At 45.7% G+C, this 19522-nt stretch overlaps 1 protein-coding gene across 2 annotated transcripts in view; it reads right to left on the bottom strand.

The window, feature by feature from the left end:
* BPHL (biphenyl hydrolase like) overlaps positions 1 to 19111 on the bottom strand; it is a 31969-nt gene extending 12858 nt beyond the window's left edge. The window contains exons 1-4 of one of the 2 annotated variants that reach the window (XM_068236816.1): positions 18098 to 18225; positions 16707 to 16810; positions 5220 to 5386; positions 3718 to 3871 (exon numbers count right to left, since the gene is read on the bottom strand). In XM_068236816.1, coding sequence (XP_068092917.1) covers positions 3718 to 3871; positions 5220 to 5386; positions 16707 to 16810; positions 18098 to 18189 — 517 coding nt within the window. In that variant the 5' untranslated portion in view covers positions 18190 to 18225. Of the gene's footprint in view, positions 1 to 3717; positions 3872 to 5219; positions 5387 to 16706; positions 16811 to 18097; positions 18226 to 18936 lie in introns of those variants that run through there. The other variant, XM_068236817.1, reaches the window with a different exon arrangement.
* Between the last annotated feature and the right edge of the window lie 411 nt (positions 19112 to 19522).

Here is a 19522-nt window from a genome sequence, read left to right as displayed (position 1 = left end):
GTACATTGAGGGCGCTAAGAGACTTAGCCCCTGACAGGCCCGGTGGTCGTTATTTTTCTCAAGATTCAGATTTGTAATCAGGTATACCCCTGGTAGTAAGAACAACAAGGCTGGTGCCTTATCCAGGTGTTTTGAGCCCGAGATAGCACAGCCCTCAGACCCAGAGACCATTGTCCCTCAGAAAATGGTCCTGGCAGCCACTGAGACTTGGAAAGACTGGACTGTCACTTTAAGTCCATTCCAACAAGATGTTCCAGAGGGGAAGCCTGAGGGGGTCATGTTTGTACCATTGCCTTTTTGCCTACAACTGTTGCAGCTGTTTGCCTACAACTGTCAGGTGTCACTCACTCACTGGCCCTTCCTACCTTCAGCCTGAGACTCCACCCCTTGGAAGGTCTCAGGCTGCTGGAAGGTTCTCGTGCTTCTCAAAAAGAGCAGTATTGCCCATACTGCCAAGGACCACCTGCTCATCAGGTGGTTTACTCAAAGTCATTACTGTTGCACCAAACACTCACTATATATACAGGTGTCCAGAGGTTAGTAATATATCTGTATTATTGGCGATTCTGCAGATCATCCATAATCCGGTATATATCTGTATTCTTGGTGATACTGCAGATCACCAATAATCAGATTCTCTCTGTGTGCTGACACCGATCGTTACACTATATAAGCAAAATCTATGGATGAAATGAATCTATGGTAGATTAGAATACAGCATTTGGTTGATCAGAATGTTGGATTTTACAATCATATCCAATGAGAGAAAGTGCCATAATCGTCCCACTTATGGGATCAATAATTACCTTCTGTTTACTTACAATCCCACAAATCTGACTGAATTATCGCATTTGAGGAAAATATTGTACCGTTAATGGGCACCTTCTGAGTTTAAAGAAAATACCCAATTACCAAAATTGCATCCATGAGATCTTAGAGTTAGCAAGGTTGGCCTGATGTATCAAAGTCATTAAAACATTAGGGAATCTACTTCTATTGTTTCCAATCATTTCAGTCGGTATAGCTCTTTGGCAAAAAATCATACAGGGTCTCCGTGTATGAGAAGAAATTGGTCATGTTTTGTTTCGAGCAGGTTGGTTTGACTTTCCAATATTCCAATCTCCTGTGCAAGAGTGCTCTCTAATCTGCATAATTATGTTTGGCAATTTAGTATACATGTGCTCCAGGCTGTCTTCAGAGGTGTTTTTGGGCGAGGCCTCTGCTCCATTGGGACTACGAGACCAGTCAGGCCCCAGATTGGTGTTGTAGTTAAAGGAGCACTATGGCGAAAAATTGTGAAATTTAAAATATGCGCAAACATAGACAAATAAGAAGTACGTTTTTTCCAGAATAAAATAAGCAATAAATTACTTTTCTCCTATGTTGCTGTCACTTACAGTAGGTAGTAGAAATCTGACAGAAGGGGGGGGGGGGATTCTCAGGGATTTATTATTTAAAAGCACTTAGTGAGTGGCAGTTGCTATGTCCAACTGCCAAAAAACTGTGTAGCAAGCAGGGAAGCTGGCCAGCATCATTGTTTAAATCCTTTTTAGGGAATGTCTTTATAAAGAATAAAGGCCTTGCTGAGAATCCCCTATGAAGAGATGGACTAATCCAAAACCTGTTGGTTCTGTCAGATTGCTACTACTTACTGTAAGTGACAGCAACATAGGAGTAAAGTCATTTATGGCTCATTTTACTCTGGAAAAAAAAAACTTACTTCTTATTTGTCTGTTTGCACATATTTTAAATTTTACAATTTTTCGCCATAGTGCCCCTTTAAGGGAGCAGGCCAGAGATTCTGCACCACTTTGGGAGGGCAATGTAGAGCTGCACGGTCTATTTCTAACATATCAGTAGCTGTGTCACTTGATTTCGTTTTCGTGATATGCACAACTATATACTAATGGAGGTGCTTTCGTTTCTGTGCTGTTCAGCTACTTGTTGCCCCTTTTATGCAAGTTGTTAGCTTGAGCCTCCTGGAGCTAAATTCACTTGCTTCCTCCCTCTTCATTGCACACATGCAACCTACTTCCCTCCACCATCACTAGCAATTTACTTTTCATGTTTAGTACATTAAATGTATTAGAAGCAATTTAAGCCCCCTTGTGAAATAAAAAAAAAAAAAAAAAAAAAAAAGATAAAATACGTCTTCTGACATAATTAATTGGGCAGTGGGCAGCACGGTGGCATAGTGGTTAGCTCTCTCGCCTTGCAGCGCTGGGTCCCTGGTTCGAATCCCAGCTAGGGCACTATCTGCAAAGAGTTTGTATGTTCTCTCCGTGTCTGTGTGGGTTTCCTCCGGGCACTCCGGTTTCCTCCCACATTCCAAAAACATACGGATAAGTTAATTGGCTCCCCCTAAAAAATTGGCCCTAGACTACAGTACTTACACTACATAATATAGACATATGGCAATGGTAGGGATTAGATTGTGAGCTCCTTTGAGGGACAGTTAGTGACAAGATATATATATATATATATATATATATATATATATATATATATATATATATATATATATATATATATATATATATATATATATACACACTGTACAGCGATGCGTAATATGTCAGCGCTATATAAATACTAAATAATAATAATAATAATAATTAATTCAAACAAGAGTCTTAGGGCTGGAACCCACTAGAGCGATTTTTTAAATGTTTTGGTAGTGTGAGAAATCGCTAGCGATTTCCCTAAACGCTCTGCCAATGTAAATGGATGGTGCAAATTCCACAGAAGCGATTGCGATTAGCAAAATCGCAACTGCAGGACATGCAGCATTTTGTTAGCTTTTGCGCTTCAATATAAAGTATATAATCGCTGGCGTAATCGCTCATCAAAACTTGCACGGAGCGATTTTGCTAGCATTTTGAAGTTACTGCACACTGTAACAAAATTAAAATTAATAGAAAGGACCAATCAGACTTTAAAACGCTAATCGCTACACAACCGCTGGCAAATTGATACACTTTTTAAAATCGCTCCCTAAAACGCTGATAGAATCGCTTACAAACTGCTCATACAAAACGCTAGCGATTGCGATTAGCGATAGCATTTTGTAGTGGGTTCCTGGCCTTAAAGTGGATCCGAGATAAACGTTTACTCTTTGCATAATTGTGTTCCTTTCATATAGTTTATAGGGCATTCCTCAAGCCAAATACTTTTTCTGTTTTGTTTTAAAACTCTAATTCCCTGTAAACTAAACAAGCCTCGCCCACAGCTTTTTCACAGTGCCTTGGCACTGTAGCAAGGGCTTATGGGAGCTCAGTCTGGGCAGGAGGAGGAGGTTACTAGCCAGAGATTTCAGAGGCAGAGGGGAGGAGGGAGGAGGAGATGGGACTGAATTTACACACAGGCAAGCTGATAGCATCTCCAGCCCTCAGCCTGTGACAATGTGACAAACCGACCATGGCTGCCCTCATTGTATCACAGGAATAAATAATCATAAACCGTTGAAGCTGTTTGCAGCTAGATATGATGTGTAAACTATCTAAACTTTAGATAAAATATATAATTTATATAAGTTACTTGTTATAGTTAGTTTTTCATCTCGGATTCGCTTTAAGTAAAGCAGGGTTGGCTAAAATGTATTGAAATCACTCTGATCTATGCACAAAGCTGATATTATCAGGAGGACAGCATCTCACACAGACGTAAAGAAAATAAATGGGGTTGTCTACTAATGATAGTGATCATAATCAGTCTTACCATCATACATCTGTAGATCTTCTTCAGTTACATAAGCATTGGCTCCCCAGATGACAAGTTTATTGATCAGGGAAGGGTAAGTCCCAGCTGCAATAAGTGCAGTTATCCCGCCATCACTCCAACCCAGCAATGAGAATTTCTGGAATTCCAGTGCCTGCAATACATTTACACATCAACATGTTCAGTAGGAGAATGATAAAACATTACTGTCTTTTTAAGAGCAGTCAGGTAGATTGACAGGTGCATGTTCATGATATTGAGCCTATAGCCAGAATATGAATTTCTCATACTGAAAAATGTACTTTGTTATATGTGAAATAATCTGTGTAATAAACTGGAAACATATTCTGATCCATGTTACTGCAGGAAAAACATGTAAAGGCACTGTTGCATAGCTCAGTAGATGTGTTCCAGCCACTCCTTATAAAAGGTGTGGTTTAATCAATGTCATAGGCAGGGTTAGGGAATAGCTGAGTGTTTTAAGATTCACAGTCTCTCACTGTGGGGCAATAATTGATGCTGCATTTTCACAGTTCTTAGCAGAGAAATATTGTTAATACTTTCATATGAGTGCCAGATCTGTCTGCCATAAGCATGAAACAGCACAAAGATAGGCTATTTCAGAAATATTCTTCATGACTAGACCCAATTAACTTCCACCTTAAAAAAAAGTTAAGGATTTCATCATTTTTGTCCATTCACTTTTCGTTTGGGTTTACATTATAAAAAATATATTGAATCATATATCTGAAGCAGATTTTGTTACAAACAAATCAATTAATAGCTGCCAATTACTCTTGTACCTTCCAAGCTATTTTAGATTCTGGGTCTGCTGTGGAGGGGTACTAACAAATTTGTTCACATCTGTATGCGAAAACCCTTCCAGCTACTGCAGTATTGACAGCACACTCAGTAGGACACCATGTCCACTGCACTCATCTACATTATATGTAGTTACTGCCTGAAGGCCCTTGTGACTTTTTGACCTTCCATGACCTACTGTCAATTAAAAACGGCCATAAAGAGACTAATGTAAAGCAAACATGCCACAAACCTGTCAGTAGGAGCTGTGTACATAATACAGAAACCATAATCTAGGTTACATTCATTGAAAACAGCTTGTCAGAATGTTACTGGCTCCAGAAACATAGGGCGTTGAATGGTAGTAACATCTTGAGCTTCCTTCGTAATCAGTGACAACAGGAATCATATTAAATACATTCAAATTATTAAAAGGTAAAACAGAGAAGCTTGAATTGTGGAAGGTGCAGAGCCAAACTAGACTTTTGCAAGGAAAGTGGAACTTGCATCATATTTTTACCTTTGTAATTACTAAATATTTCTGGAATATAGTTAAAGTCAGATCCACAATCAAAATATCAACACAATAACTTAAAACGCACCTTTATTGAAGATCAATAAACAGCAAAAGCCTCAAACTAGACAAAGATAAATTGTGTCTATACTTAGGGGTACATTCGAGAGTTTTATCCTTGATTTACCTGCATCAATTGCACAGCATCTTTTGCATCCCTCTCAAAAAAGTCTATAGGATAGTCTCGATGTGGTGGTATGGAGAGCCCATATCCTCGAGGGTCCCAGGCAACAACTGTAAACTTGTCTTTATTAAGTTGTTTCATCTGGGGGCCAAAGTCTGTCTGACCACATCCTACAACATAAAAAAACATCAAAGCACTTAGCACAAACACATGGATCAGTCACTATATCTATTGACAAGTGGAGTAAAAAACATTGCTTATTACAATGGCACCTATCAAGGAGTAGAATATATTAAAAACACACGATTGGTTCACACGATGGCCAGGGGCCCCGGACCTCTCTCACTGGCCGGGGCCCCAAGGCCAACACGTGATACCTGGAGGGGAGTGCAGGTGGGCCTGGACCTCTCACATCCAGAAAACCCACCAACACTGCCTCCATACTGAATACTAAATTCAACACACACAAGCAATAGAACACAGCAGTACATGCATCCAGCTACATTTGAAATTGGTCAGCAGGTGCTCGTCAGCCAATCAGGATGCACTGTCATACACCCTTGAATTTAGCATTCAGTATGGAGGCAGTGTTGGTGGGTTTTCTGGATGTGAGAGGTCCAGAGCCTGGGTGTTAGAGGTCCAGGCCCACCTGCACTCCCCTCTAGGTATCACGTGTTGGCCTTGGGGCCCCGGCCAGTGAGAGAGGTCCGGGGCCCCTGGCCATCGTGTGAACCAATCGTGTGTTTTAAAACATTTTCTTTCAGCTCTAGGACATGGCGGACAGGTGAGCGGTTAGGGAGGGACCCCTGTGTGAGGGATGCCTGCACAGGGCGGTCCTGCTAGCGACGCAATCTTGCGATGGCGTCCAACTGAAGCCTCCCACCTGAATGCTAATGGCTGCTAGATGTGGTATGGCAGGTAAAGGGTGTATGACAGTGCATCCTGATTGGCTGACGAGCACCTGCTGACCAATTTCAAATGTAGCTGGATGCATGTACTGCTGTGTTCTATTGCTTGTGTGAGTAGAATATATTAGCCAGCAAGTGAACAATAAAGGTGGCCATACATCAGGCGACTTGGCGGCCGATTGACCATCCGCATACCTCCCAACTTTTGAAGATGTGAAAGAGGGACACTTAAGCCACGCCCCCTGTGCGGCCTTAAGCCACACCCCTGCTTTTGCAAGAGGGTGACAATGGGAGTGAGTGTGCGGGGGAAAGTGCCAGTGGGTGAGAGAGGGTGACACTGGGTGGAAAAGGAGGGTGCTAGTGGGTGGGGGAGGAGGGTGCCAGTGGGTAGGAGGAGGGTGTCAGTGAGTAGGAGGAGGGTGTCAGTGGGAAGGAGGAGGGTGTCAGTGGGAAGGAGGAGGGTGTCAGTGGGAAGGAGGAGGGTGTCAGTGGGAAGGAGGAGGGTGTCAGTGGGAAGGAGGAGGGTGTCAGTGGGAAGGAGGAGGGTGTCAGTGGGAAGGAGGAGGGTGTCAATGGGCAGAGAGGAAGGTGACACAGAGGCATATCTGGGTAATACGGCGCATGCCATCAGATAATTCATCAAGAAGTTTCATGCCATCAGATAATTCAAGTAGTCCCATGCCATCAGATAATTCAAGTAGTCCCATGCCATCAGATAATTCATCAAGCAGTCACATGCCATCAGATAATTCATCAAGCAGTCACATGCCATCAGATAATTCAAGTAGTCCCATGCCATCAGATAATTCATCAAGTAGTCCCATGCCATCAGATAATTCATCAAGTAGTCCCATGCCATCAGATAATTCATCAAGTAGTCCCATGCCATCAGATAATTCATCAAGTAGTCCCATGCCATCAGATAATTCATCTAGCAGTCCCATGCCATCAGATAATTCAAGTAGTCCCATGCCATCAGATAATTCAAGTAGTCCCATGCCATCAGATAATTCAAGTAGTCCCATGCCATCAGATAATTCAAGTAGTCCCATGCCATCAGATAATTCATCAAGTAGTCCCATGCCATCAGATAATTCATCAAGTAGTCCCATGCCATCAGATAATTCATCAAGTAGTCCCATGCCATCAGATAATTCATCAAGTAGTCCCATGCCATCAGATAATTCATCAAGTAGTCCCATGCCATCACATAATTCATCAAGCAGTCTCATGCCATCAGATAATTCATCAAGTAGTTACATGCTGTCCAATAAAAATGAAGCTGTAACAGTCATCCAGATAAATTAATTAAGTAGCCAGGTGCCTCACAATAAACAAATTACACAGACAGATGCCTCAAGATAAAACAATTTAGTAGCCAAGTCCACCCTGGATACATAAATTAAACAGCCATATTCACCAAATAAAAGAATGAGATAGCTATGTGCCCATAGATATCAGGATTAGGTAGAAAAATGTGCCCTTAGATATTAGGTAGCCACAGCGGACCCCCAATTGCTGGCTGAGTGCAAGTTAGGGCAGTGTGCAGGATGGGTGCAGGGACAGGGTGCTGGTTAAGGCAGTGTGCAGGCTGGTGGCTGTGTGCAGGGAAAGGGTGATGGTTAGGGCAGTGTGCAGGGACAGGGTGCTGGTTAGGGCAGTGTGCAGGATGGGTGCAGGGACAGGGTGCTGGTTAGGGCAGTGTGCAGGGACAGGGTGCTGGTTAGGGCAGTTCAGGCTGGGGCAGGGTGCAGGGACAGGGTGCTGGTTAGGGCAGTGTGCAGGGACAGGGTGCTGGTTAGGGCAGTTCAGGCTGGGGCAGGGTGCAGGGACAGGGTGCTGGTGGTTAGGGCAGTTGTGGCTGGGGCAGGGACAGGGTGCTGTTTAGGGTAGTTCAGGCTGGGGCAGAGTGCTGGTTAGGGTAGTTGTGGCTGGGATAAGATATGGGAGAGCTGTATTGTGTCACTTTGCTGCATATTAAACTATAGTGCCAGACTATTTCCTCCTCTTGGTCTTTTTAGTTGTGGCTGGGGCAGGGTGCCTGGGGAAGGGTGCAGGTGCAGGATAAGATGCAGGGACTGGGTGCTTGGGGCAGGGTGCAGGGACAGGGTGCCTGGGGCAGGAGCCAGTGTGCCTGGGGCAGGATGCAGGGACTGGGTGCCTGGGGCAGGGTGCCTGGAGCAGGGTGCAGTAACTGGGTGCCTGGGACAGAGGCCAGGAGCAGGGTGCCTTGGGAAGGGTGCAGGGTGCCTGGGGAAGGGTGCAGGGGCCAGGGGCAGGGTGCCTGGGGCATGGTGCCTGTGGAAGGGTGCCTAGGGAACGGTAGAGGGGCCAGGGTGTCTGGGGAAGGGTGCACAGGGTTCCTGGGGAAGGGTGCAGGGGCCAGGGGCAGGGTGCCTGGGGCAAAGTGCAGGGGCCTGGGGAAGGGTGCAGGGTGCCTAGGGAAGAGTTCAGGGGCAGGGTGCCTGGGGAAGGGTGCACGGGCCAGGGGCAGGGTGCCTGGGGAAGGGCAGTGTTCTCCCCAGAATTTTTTTCCAGCCGGGTGGCATGAAATAGTAGCCGGGTGGCATGAAAAAGTAGCCGGGTGGGTTGAGATGAAAATGCAGGGCAACTCTGCTTACAGCATAGGAGGTGAGCCGATGACAGCCGGGTGGTCACCAAATCTAGCCGGGTGGAGCACCCGGCTAAAAGAGCCTGGGGAGAACACTGAAGGGTGCAGGGTGCCTGGGGAAGGGTGCAGGGGCAGGGTGCCTGGAGCAGGGTGCAGGGACTGGGTGCAGGCACTGGGTGCCTGGGACAGGGGCCAGGAGCAGGGTGCCTGGGGAATGGTGCAGGGTGCCTAGGGAAGGGTCCAGGGGCAGGGTGCAGGGGCCAGGAGCATGGTGCCTGTGGAAGGGTGCAGGGTGCCTAGTGAACAGTGGAGGGGCCAGGGGCAGGGTGCCTAGGGCAGGGTGCAGGGGCCAGGAGCATGGTGCCTGTGGAAGGGTGCAGGGTGCCTAGGGAACAGTGGAGGGGCCAGGGGAAGGGTGCAGGGGCCAGGGTGCCTAGGGCCATGGGCAGGGTACACTCTTGGTGGGGAGGAGGGTGTTAGTGGGTAGGGGGGTTGTCAGTGGGGGGGGGGAGAATGCCCGTGGGTGGGGAGGAGGGTGCCACTTTTAGGTGGGGGGTGATTGCCTGGAGGCGGAAAAAAAATGATCGAGGCTCCAGCCACGGTAATGAGGGATACGGGAGCCGGCTTCAGTACTTCCTCCCTCCCTCCCTCTCTCTCTCTTTCTGAATGGCCCCCCTGATGTGTCCCCCCTCCTCCTTGTAGGCAGAGTGAGCGCAGCGGAGCAGCCAGCCGAGTCCTCTTACCGCTGATCCACTCGTACTGGCATCGGAGCTCCATGTGCTTCCTGTGACGTCATAGTAAACAGGAAGCACATGGAGGTCCGATGCCAGTACGAGTGGATCAGCGGTAAGAGGACTCGGCTGGCTGCTCCGCTGCGCTCACTCTGCCTACATTACAAGGAGGGGGGGGGGGGGACACATCAGGGGGGCCATTCAGAGAGAGGGAGGGAGGGAGGAAGTACTGAAGCCGGCTCCCGTATCCCTCATTACCGCGGCTGGAGCCTCGATCATTTTTTCCTCCTCCATATTCTGCCCAGCCGTCGGGATTCAATAGGGGGGGCCCGGGATAGCGGGAGCCCCCCAAATCGGGAGAATCCCGACGGAAACGGGACGGTTGGGGGGGTATGCATCCGTTTAAATTATTATAATCTGATAAAAATCGGTGCCGCCAAGAGCATGCCCAAATTGACGATGCAACCGATTTCTGGCTGAAATCGTCACACATGCACCCACGTTACGCCGGCAACCACATGGGGTGCGTGTATATGGACGGAGGATGGAGCCAGCCATGGACAACGACAGGTAAAGTACCGGTATACTGCTCGGGGCACATTTTACATGGAGGGGTGGGGGTTTGCACTGGGGGTGGTGGATGCAGAGTCACAAGGCCGATTCCAGAGAGGTTTCATGCTGAAATCGATTGTGAATCGGGCTGCGGTGTACGGGCAGCCAACAAATCAATCTCTTATCAGATTCCATCAGAGAGAGATCTTTCTCTTGGTCAATCTGCCCATATATTATCTGATGTATGGGTACCTTTAGTTCTTGAAGGCGATTAGTGGAAAGAAGAATAGGCAAGCACAAGGATCTCAGTGACTTTGATCACAACCGCTATGATGGCAGTAAACTGGGTCAGAACATCTCTTTCAGGGGGGGGGGGATACACTTTTCCTTAAAGGGAACCTAAATTGAGATGGATATGTCTGTTTCCTTTTACACAATACCAATTGCTTAGCAGTCCTGCTGATCTATTTGGCCAAATCACACACCTGAAACAAGCATGCAGCTAATCCAGCCTGACTTCAGTCAGAGCAGCTGATCCGCATGCTTGCTGAGGGGCTGTGGCTAAAAGTATTAGAGACAGGATCAGCAGGAGAGTCAGGCAACTGGTATTATTTTAAAAGGAAAAAAAAAATATATATATATATATATATATATTTTGTATTACTGATCAGGGCCTACATTTTAAGACAATTAAGTATAACACTTGAATGTATCCTGTTTACATTGTGCATAAAATATGGTTATAATGTGAGCAGAGAAGACTAATGCTGGGCATACACGGCTCGACGCTAGCTTATCAATCGAGCCGCTGAAGGCTCGATTGATAATATCCGACGAGTCCGATCACCGCGGGGATCGATTCCGCGCTCGATACCCGCGGGCGGACAATAGCGGCGAATTGAGTGGAAGATAAGAAGCGCCAACGGGGATGAGCGGGAATCGATCCGGCGGCTAAACCGCCGCTGGATCAACCCGTGTATGCCCAGAATAAGACTAAATTGATATTTTTGGTATATAGTCATTATAGTAATTTACAATTGGAGATATGCAGTGAAGAGCACAGCTATCTCGTGTGCTGAGAAGTTCCTCAGAAGTAATCACAAAGAAGTTTTGAAGACAGTGGAGAACACTGGAGAATGTAAATGATCCTACAACCCTGAACTGGATTTTTAAAAACTGCATGGGTTGGCAAATTATTGCATGGGATGTAGCCCATTAATACAGCCCTGCATCACAGGTCCTCCCCTGCTTATAAGCAGAGTGGCACAGGCAGTGGCTACTATAGTTACCTGTACTGGTGCATGTGACCCTATTTTCCTCTACCGTCCATCAACTATTCCTCCTTGCAATCTCAGAATATTGTCTTCCCAGCACAATAGAAATATACATTTAGGTCCATAAATATTTGGACAGAGACAACTTTTTTTCCCCAATTTTGGTTCTGTATACAGTGGTTTGCAAAAGTATTCAGGCCCCCTTGAAGTTTTCCACATTTTGTCACATTACTGCCACAAACATGAATCAATTTTATTGGAATTCCATGTGAAAGACCAATACAAAGTGGTGTACACGTGAGAAGTGGAACGAAAATCATACATGATTCCAAACATTTAAAAAAAAATAAATGCAAAGTGGGGTGTGCGTAATTATTCAGCTCCCTGAGTCAATACTTTGTAGAACAAACTTTTGCTACAGCTGCCAGTCTTTTAGGGTATGTCTCTACCAGCTTTGCACATCTAGAGACTGAAATCCTTGCCCATTCTTCTTTGCAAAACAGCTCCAGCGCAGTCAGATTAGATGGACAGCGTTTGTGAACAGCAGTTTTCAGATCTTGCCACAGATTCTCGATTGCATTTAGATCTGGACTTTGACTGGGCCATTCTAACACATGACAAAACAAGAGACAAGACAAATAACATTTATATCGCGCTTTTCTCCTGGCGGACTCAAAGCGCCAGAGCAGCAGCCACTAGGGCGCACTCTATAGGCAGTAGCAGTGTTAGGGAGACTTGCCAAAGGTCTCCTACTGAATAGGTGCTGGCTTACTGAACAGGCAGAGCCGAGATTCGAACCCTGGTCTCCTGCGTCAGAGGCAGAGCCCTTAACCATTCAGCCACATGGATGTGTTTTGTTTTAAATCATTCCATTGTTGCCCTGGCTTTATGTTTAGGGTCGTTATCCTGCTGGAAGGTGAACCTCTGCCCCAGTCTCAAGTCTTTTACAGACTGCAAGAGGTTTTCTTCCAAGATTGCCCTGTATTTGACTCCATCCATCTTCCCATCAACTCTGACCAGCTTCCCTGTCCCTGTTGAAGAGAAGCACCTGAGAAGAGTATGATGCTGCCACCACCATATTTGACAGTGGGGATGGTGTGTTCATAGTGATGTGCAGTTTAGTTTTCCGCCACACTTTTTGCATTTTGGCCAAAAAGTTCCATTTTGGTCTCATCTGACCAGAGCACCTTCCACATGTTTGCTGTGTCCCCCACATGGCTTGTGGCAAACTGCAAATGGGACTTCTTATGCTTTTCTGTTAACAATGGCTTTCTTCTTGCCACTCCTCCATAAAGGCCAACTTTGTGCAGTGCACGACTAATAGTTGTCCTATGGACAGATTCCCCCACCTGAGCTGTAGATCTCTGCAGCTCTTCCAGAGTCACCATGGGCCTCTTTGGACTTCATGGTGTCGTTGCTCCCAATATTCTCTTAGACGACCTCTGAAGCCATCACAGAGCAGCTGTATTTGTACTGACATTAGATTACACACAGGTGCACTCTATTTAGTCATTAGCACTCATTAGGCAATATATGCTACAAGAGGTAGCGCTCACGGTGTTCAGTTGGTTAAGGTTGACTCACCCTCAAGGGAGAAAACACATCTTAAAAAAACCTTTAACTAGAAATGCCAATAGGTGCAAAAGACCAAGTGCAAGAGGCCAGACTCAGTACTGTGGAAACCACTACATACATTTACCATCCGGTGCAATCCCTGGTAAAATTGTTTCTAGACCATAACATAGATTGACTTAGATTAACCTAGTCAGTTTAAAGTCCAAGTTCAAGAGACCTAAAATCTATCTAGCATAAAATACATGATATTCCTAACTAATATCAGCATATAAGGCATAGGAACAGTTTCTTCACATCAATTTCCCAAAATGCAGCATCCAATGTACTTCTATCGATTTCATACAGGTCACCTCCACCAGCACCCTTTGTGTGCCACTCACCCCTGTCCTAGACCAACCAATGGTCTATATGAGCCTTGGGACCGTTCCCGGGTCGTCCCCCACCACTCCAGCAAGTATAGTCTCCACACGCCACCAGTAATAGAGGATAATCTTCATATGATGAATACCTCAGCAAGAAAAAACCTCCATAGCGTAATACTGTTAAAAACTATTTATTTATAAAAAGCAATTGCACTCACATGAGCTTGGATAAAATCAGCGTTTGAGTAATTTGATTACACGGGCTCTCCCCCGTTTGGTGGCCAGGCTGGCAGGCTCCTGTCAGTGTTCCCCCTTCGTTTCCGCCGCGCGCACGGAATACACGCTGGGAGGCCACACACGCCTCCTCGCCTCTGCTCACCCTCGCATGGATTCCCACTTCCGCATCAGGCTCCGCCCGATCGATTTCGTCACTCAGTGACTCATCAGGGGCATGGAGCCCGATGCGTGTGGTGGGGAATTTCTAACCAGCACCCGCCCTACTGCGCACACTCCGAGGTACCTCTCCTACGCATGCGCTCTAGCTGTGCTAGGGCTACCTAAAAAATACCGCCATCTAAAGGTTGCATATGGCAATGCATCCCAATTCCAATGCATTCCCATTACACATTACTACATGTATATGCAGCCTGCGAGTCTGCCGCCATGTGGGGGTTACAATTAGCAATACATCTTACATTCAATAAAATACCATAGACATAAAAGTATATATGTGTTTGATTAGCACCCTGTCTATATACATAATCCTTCCTTTGGCACAATTCCTCAATATTAACACCTACTGCAGCACCCATGCGTGTCCATTCATCTCCACTCCATCTCCCCAACTAACCTGTAAATTTTTTCTCATCCCTCATCCCCAAAAAACGTTGCAATTACTATTATATATGCTAACTTACCTACTCTATTTTTTACATATATATATATATATATATATATATATATATATATATATATATATATATATATATATATATATATATATATATATATATATATAGAGTAAAGATAATTGAACACCCATTTACATTTGTATAGTGATTTTGCCAAAGACCCATACATCCCAATCCCCCCTCATATATCCCCTCTACCATTTACTTTAGATATCCCACCATACATCATATGGGAGAGCAAGCTCATCTATAATGGCTAGCCACACCAGACTGATAGTATTCCAGGTTTTTTAGGATGTATGCGCACACATCACACCCCTACTCCCCCAGAAAACATACCAGGTCAATGTCTATATTAAGACCACCCGGTCTCAAAGTACCCATCCTGTGGATCCACCGGGTCTCCTCCTGTGACACTCTCTTTACTTTATTGCATCCCCTCCAGTTCGGGATAATTTTTTGGAGTCCACAGAAGGATAATTCTTTAGGATTGCAATCACGGTGGCTCCCAAAATGGGCTGAGACACCGTGATTTGGATATCCCTTTTTGATGTTGCGAACATGCTCCCCCATTCTCTCCTTAAGTGTACGGGTAGTTCTGCCTATGTACTGCCACCCGCATTTGCACCAGGCAAGGTATATGACAAACCTGTCATTACAGGTAATGAACTCCTGAATCCTAAAACTCCTCCCGTTACTGAATGATACCACATTGTCAGTTTTAACACCCTTAGCTTCCCTACAGGCCTGGCACCCTCTACATGGGAAAAACCCTGCCGTCTGCCATCCCTGCATTCGCGGGACCTTTTTTGGCTCCACACAACTGGGTGCCAGGATCTGTTTTAAATTTTGGGCTTTCCTATAAATAAACTTCGGTTGGGTTGGGATTATACTCCTGAGGGTCAGGTCTGTCTCCAAAATCCCCCAATGCTGTTTAATGATATTTTGGAGCTGTTTATACTGGGTGTTATACCCTGTGATGAAAGCCAGTTCATACTCACCTTTATCATCTTCAACCTGCTTTTCCTCCAGAAATGTCTGTCTATTCAACATCCCTACTCTCTCAATCTCCTCATCCAGCTGGCCCCCATCATAACCCTTCTCCACAAACCTCCCTTTCAGGGTCTCCGCTTGCCTATAGTAATCTTCATTCGAGCAATTGCGTTTCATCCTTAGAAACTGCCCTCTTGGTATCCCTCTAATCCATGCCGGGTGGTGGCAACTATCAGTTGATATATACCCATTCCTATCAGTGTCTTTAAAATAGGTTTTAGTCCCCATTAAATTTCCCTCTCACATCATTTCTAAGTCCAAGAACTGAATTTTGTCGACCTCTGAAGCCATCACAGAGCAGCTGTATTTGTACTGACATTAGATTACACACAGGTGCACTCTATTTACTCTATTTTCTATTTACGCACACCCCACTTTGCAGTTTTTTATTTGTAAAAAAAAATATCTTTGGAATCATGCATGATTTTCATTCCACTTCTCACATGTACACCACTTTGTATTGGTCTTTCACGTAGAATTCCAATAAAATTGATTCATGTTTGTGGCAGTAATATGACAAAATGTGGAAAACTTCAAGAGGGCCAAATACTTTTGAAAACCACTGTATGTATACGCATATAAATGCAGCCACACAACCATTAATATATTACCATTTTGAACCACACTTTATTCTGATACATGAGGGTTGCAAGATTTTGCCACGTAATAGGTGACATTCTTTTTCCTTAATAAAAACCCAGTCCAGATTTCCTGATCAGTTTATGTTCTCCGCTGTTCAATGGCATTTAGTGAATCAACTCAAACCTTTAGGCTTCTTGCACACCAAGACGTTGTGTTAGGTGCCACGTTAAGGTCGCATAACGTGCACCTAACACAACGTATGGTGCTGCAAAAGCCGACGGTAGAGTGAGCCGCGTTCGGCGGCTCGATTACTATAATGTCTCCCAGAGTGGCGCTGATTGGCCAGCGGGACCACGTGATGCGGAGCGAGACACTCCGCATCACGTGGTCCCGCCGGCCAATCAGCTGCCGCCAGTGCAGTGAATATTAAGTAGCCATGTGCGCGGCTACTGTAGCTGGCTCTCCCCGCCTCCTCTCCGCCCCCCACTGCGCATGTGCAAACAGTCTAACGCGGCTATAGCCGCTCCAACGCCGTAGCATGCTGCACTTTGCACCGAACGTGCAGCATTACATGTAACGCAACGTGGGCTGTGTGAACAGCCCACTTGTGTTACATTGCTGTGCGTTGGGGGAGCGTTACAGGCGCACTAACGTGCGCCTGTAACGTCTTGGTGTGTAAGCAGCCTTAGAGTGTAACTGCGCGGATATTGCATTCAAGTAATAGCAAACCACCCTATAGTATTATGATAGGATTCAGTCTACGGTTAGCTGGAGGGAAGAAAAGTAAATCCCATATTATCCCAGCATGTAAGTAAACAAGAGCAATCTGAAGCATTTATTGTATTAACATAAGCAGAGCATGACATGTCACAGGGCAGAATCAGGTAAGTTAAGATTTGAAAGCATTGTATTATTCTTCATGGCTCCCCACCTAGTACACCAGGGAGCAACAGGACTGCGTGATCACCGTGGCCCGTGCGCTGGTAGTGCAGACTGATGCCATTCACTTGTACTCTTCCCGAGGAGACAGACGTACTGCAAAAAGATAAAGCTAAATCCTACAGCACTATGAAGGTGCTAGTCTACTTTAGGGGACCCAGCAGGAATCAGCTGTCCAACCACAGCACCCTCTACAGCACAAAGCGTTGTGATTGGCTGAATGGTGTGGGCATAGTTTACTACAGCCTATTGAAAACCTAGCAGTTTGAGAGGGAGCTGTCCACCTAATCATGTTAGCGTAATTTCCCTATGAGGTATCCTGCTGGGTCCCCTAAAGTAGACTATCACCACTATAAACAGAGAGATAACCTGGCACTAGTCTACTTAAGGGGACCTAAAGTAAATTTCCCTCATAAGGAAAGTCCACTAACATGATTGGGTGGACAGCACCCCTAAAGCTGGCCACTAACGGTCCAATTTCTAGCGAAAAATCGTTCGAGCGATCAGAAATTCTGATCGGACGAAAAATCGTTCACTACACCATCAACTAACCAATCATTGCTTCCTATCTATCACGACCACCAAGAAAATCCAAATTTTCGTTCGACGAAAATTCATTCGGGCGACATTTTTTTCACTCATTCATAATCGATTGTGTCCACCAATGGAGATTATTTACAACAAATCCGATCAGAATTCCTGATAGCTCTAACGATTTTTCGCTAGAAATTGGACCGTTAGTGGCCAAACTGCGAGGTTTCCAATAGGTTGTAGTAAACTATGCCCACACTATTCAGCCAATCACAATGCTTTGTGCTGTAGAGTCCTGTTATTGGAGGACTGTTCCCTATGAGGTTTTCTGTTGGGTCCCCTAAACTAGACTAGCACCGAAAACCTCCCCTTTAAAGGGTAAAAAAAAAGGGGGTAAATAATGTACACTGTGGAAAAAAAGAAGAAAAGGGGGGGGGGGGGGGAGAGAGCAAATATTCAGCTGTAAACAAAAAATGTGTCACATCATACAGGATGCTCAGCTACGAAGAAATAAATTGTGTTATCAATAAAGCATGCATGTATTGTATGTGCCTAGAATTGTTGCCAATTTCCACTGTTAAAATGCAATCCTCCTGTATCCATTACCATCTCCAACACGGACCAGCACAGTGCAGAAACTGTCAAGTTGCGGTTATTTTCTGCAAAGTCGAAATACCACACTGGATGGCAGTACAGCAACAATCAGAATAAGAAAAACTGTATTTAAATCAAATGCAAAATACAAAAACAAATGCAGATCAGCACGTGCATTGCATCATGTGTCATACTGTGCATCCCTGCACTACTTCACAGCAAACACACAGACTCTCCTCTGCATTGCAGAGACCCTACCACAGACGTGCAGCAATCACAGGGTGTGCAGCCTTTAGTGAATAGCACAGGATTCGCTGTGCAGAGCTCTGGAGCAGATAGGACAGCACCATCTTTCCAGCACTACTAAGCTTCCGTGTTTATCATCAAATCATATCGTGTGATAATCTGCAGCGCCCCCTACAGGAACCTAACTCTATTTGCTTCTTACCGGAAATGCAGTATTTATTTGCTGCATACTAAATTCATCGTCGTCACTTTCTTTGTAGAGATGGGAAGTTCGGATCTTTTCAATGATCCGGGTGATTCGAATCAGATCATTGAAAAGATCCGGATCTTTGATCCGAATCTCGGATCATTTTACTACCAAAGCATTCGGGGTGAAATGACTAGCAGGACAGGTCTTTCCCTGCTGTGGACAGGAGAAGGGGAGGGGGGTGGACACACAGAGAAGGGGAGAAGATGGACAGAGGGCAGGGAGTGGACAGAGAAGGGAGGAGGGACGAGCAGAAATGTTTTCTTGCACACACAATACCCACATGCTGCAATCATTCTGCTTTACATATATTTCACCTATATGCTCATCTGTGTACTTTCAATGCAAACGTCGCTCAGTGAAAGAAAGCATTCCCCAAAGATAAGTGCAGCTGTTTAGTGCCGAGAGCAGGAGGATCATATTACGCTGCAATCACAGTGCCTGCAAAGTTACTGAGCTGTGCTGAGCTGAGCCAAAAGCGTCCAATGTGTTCACTGTGCAGCACTACGGAACAGACAGCCTGTAATGGGTAGCACGTTATAGCCAGTATGTGTGCTCTACACATATCTGGCAGTGGCAGCCATGTCCCCTCTCTCTCATCTACCTGTGGCTGCAAGGCTGGCTCCCATCTACAGAGCATCCATCTCAGCTCTGCTTCCAGGACCCCGCTGAGAGGGGGCGTGTCGCTTCTGGTCCCGCCCCTTTGGAGATTTTGCAGGTGGAGGTTTCATCACAGGACTCGCAGATGTTCTGCAAAATTATATATACATTTCCTGTCAAACTCCCTGGCAGCATACTACGGGGGTTAGTCCCGCCCCCTAACCCCATCAGGACCTGTTACTATAAATTTTAGCTCTGCCCACTTCCTCCTGCTTTTTTTTTTCCGTCCTACCCTCAGGACTGTTACTGGTAGATAATTTTTTTGTGTACTTGGAATTTTTCTTTTTTCCTTCTTTAAATTTTGTTTGCGGTTTTTTTTTTTTATCCCTTACCTGGCTGTTTTCCTGACAGCCTCCACGCCTAGGCCTCCGGCGTGATGCCCCGCTTCTTTAGCCCCTAAATGGGAGCTACGCGGGAGGTGCCCCTCTTTGTGCTGGTCTTTCTGGGGCTGGAGTCGGGCGCGAGTACGCTGCAATGCGGCGGAAGTTGTGGATGGGGCAGCGGAGAGATGGTGTGCGCTCCATTGTAGA

Source organism: Hyperolius riggenbachi, chromosome 5, assembly GCF_040937935.1.
Source record: "Hyperolius riggenbachi isolate aHypRig1 chromosome 5, aHypRig1.pri, whole genome shotgun sequence".
NCBI classification, from domain to species: domain Eukaryota; kingdom Metazoa; phylum Chordata; class Amphibia; order Anura; family Hyperoliidae; genus Hyperolius; species Hyperolius riggenbachi.
This window is presented reverse-complemented; position numbering and strand designations above follow the sequence as displayed.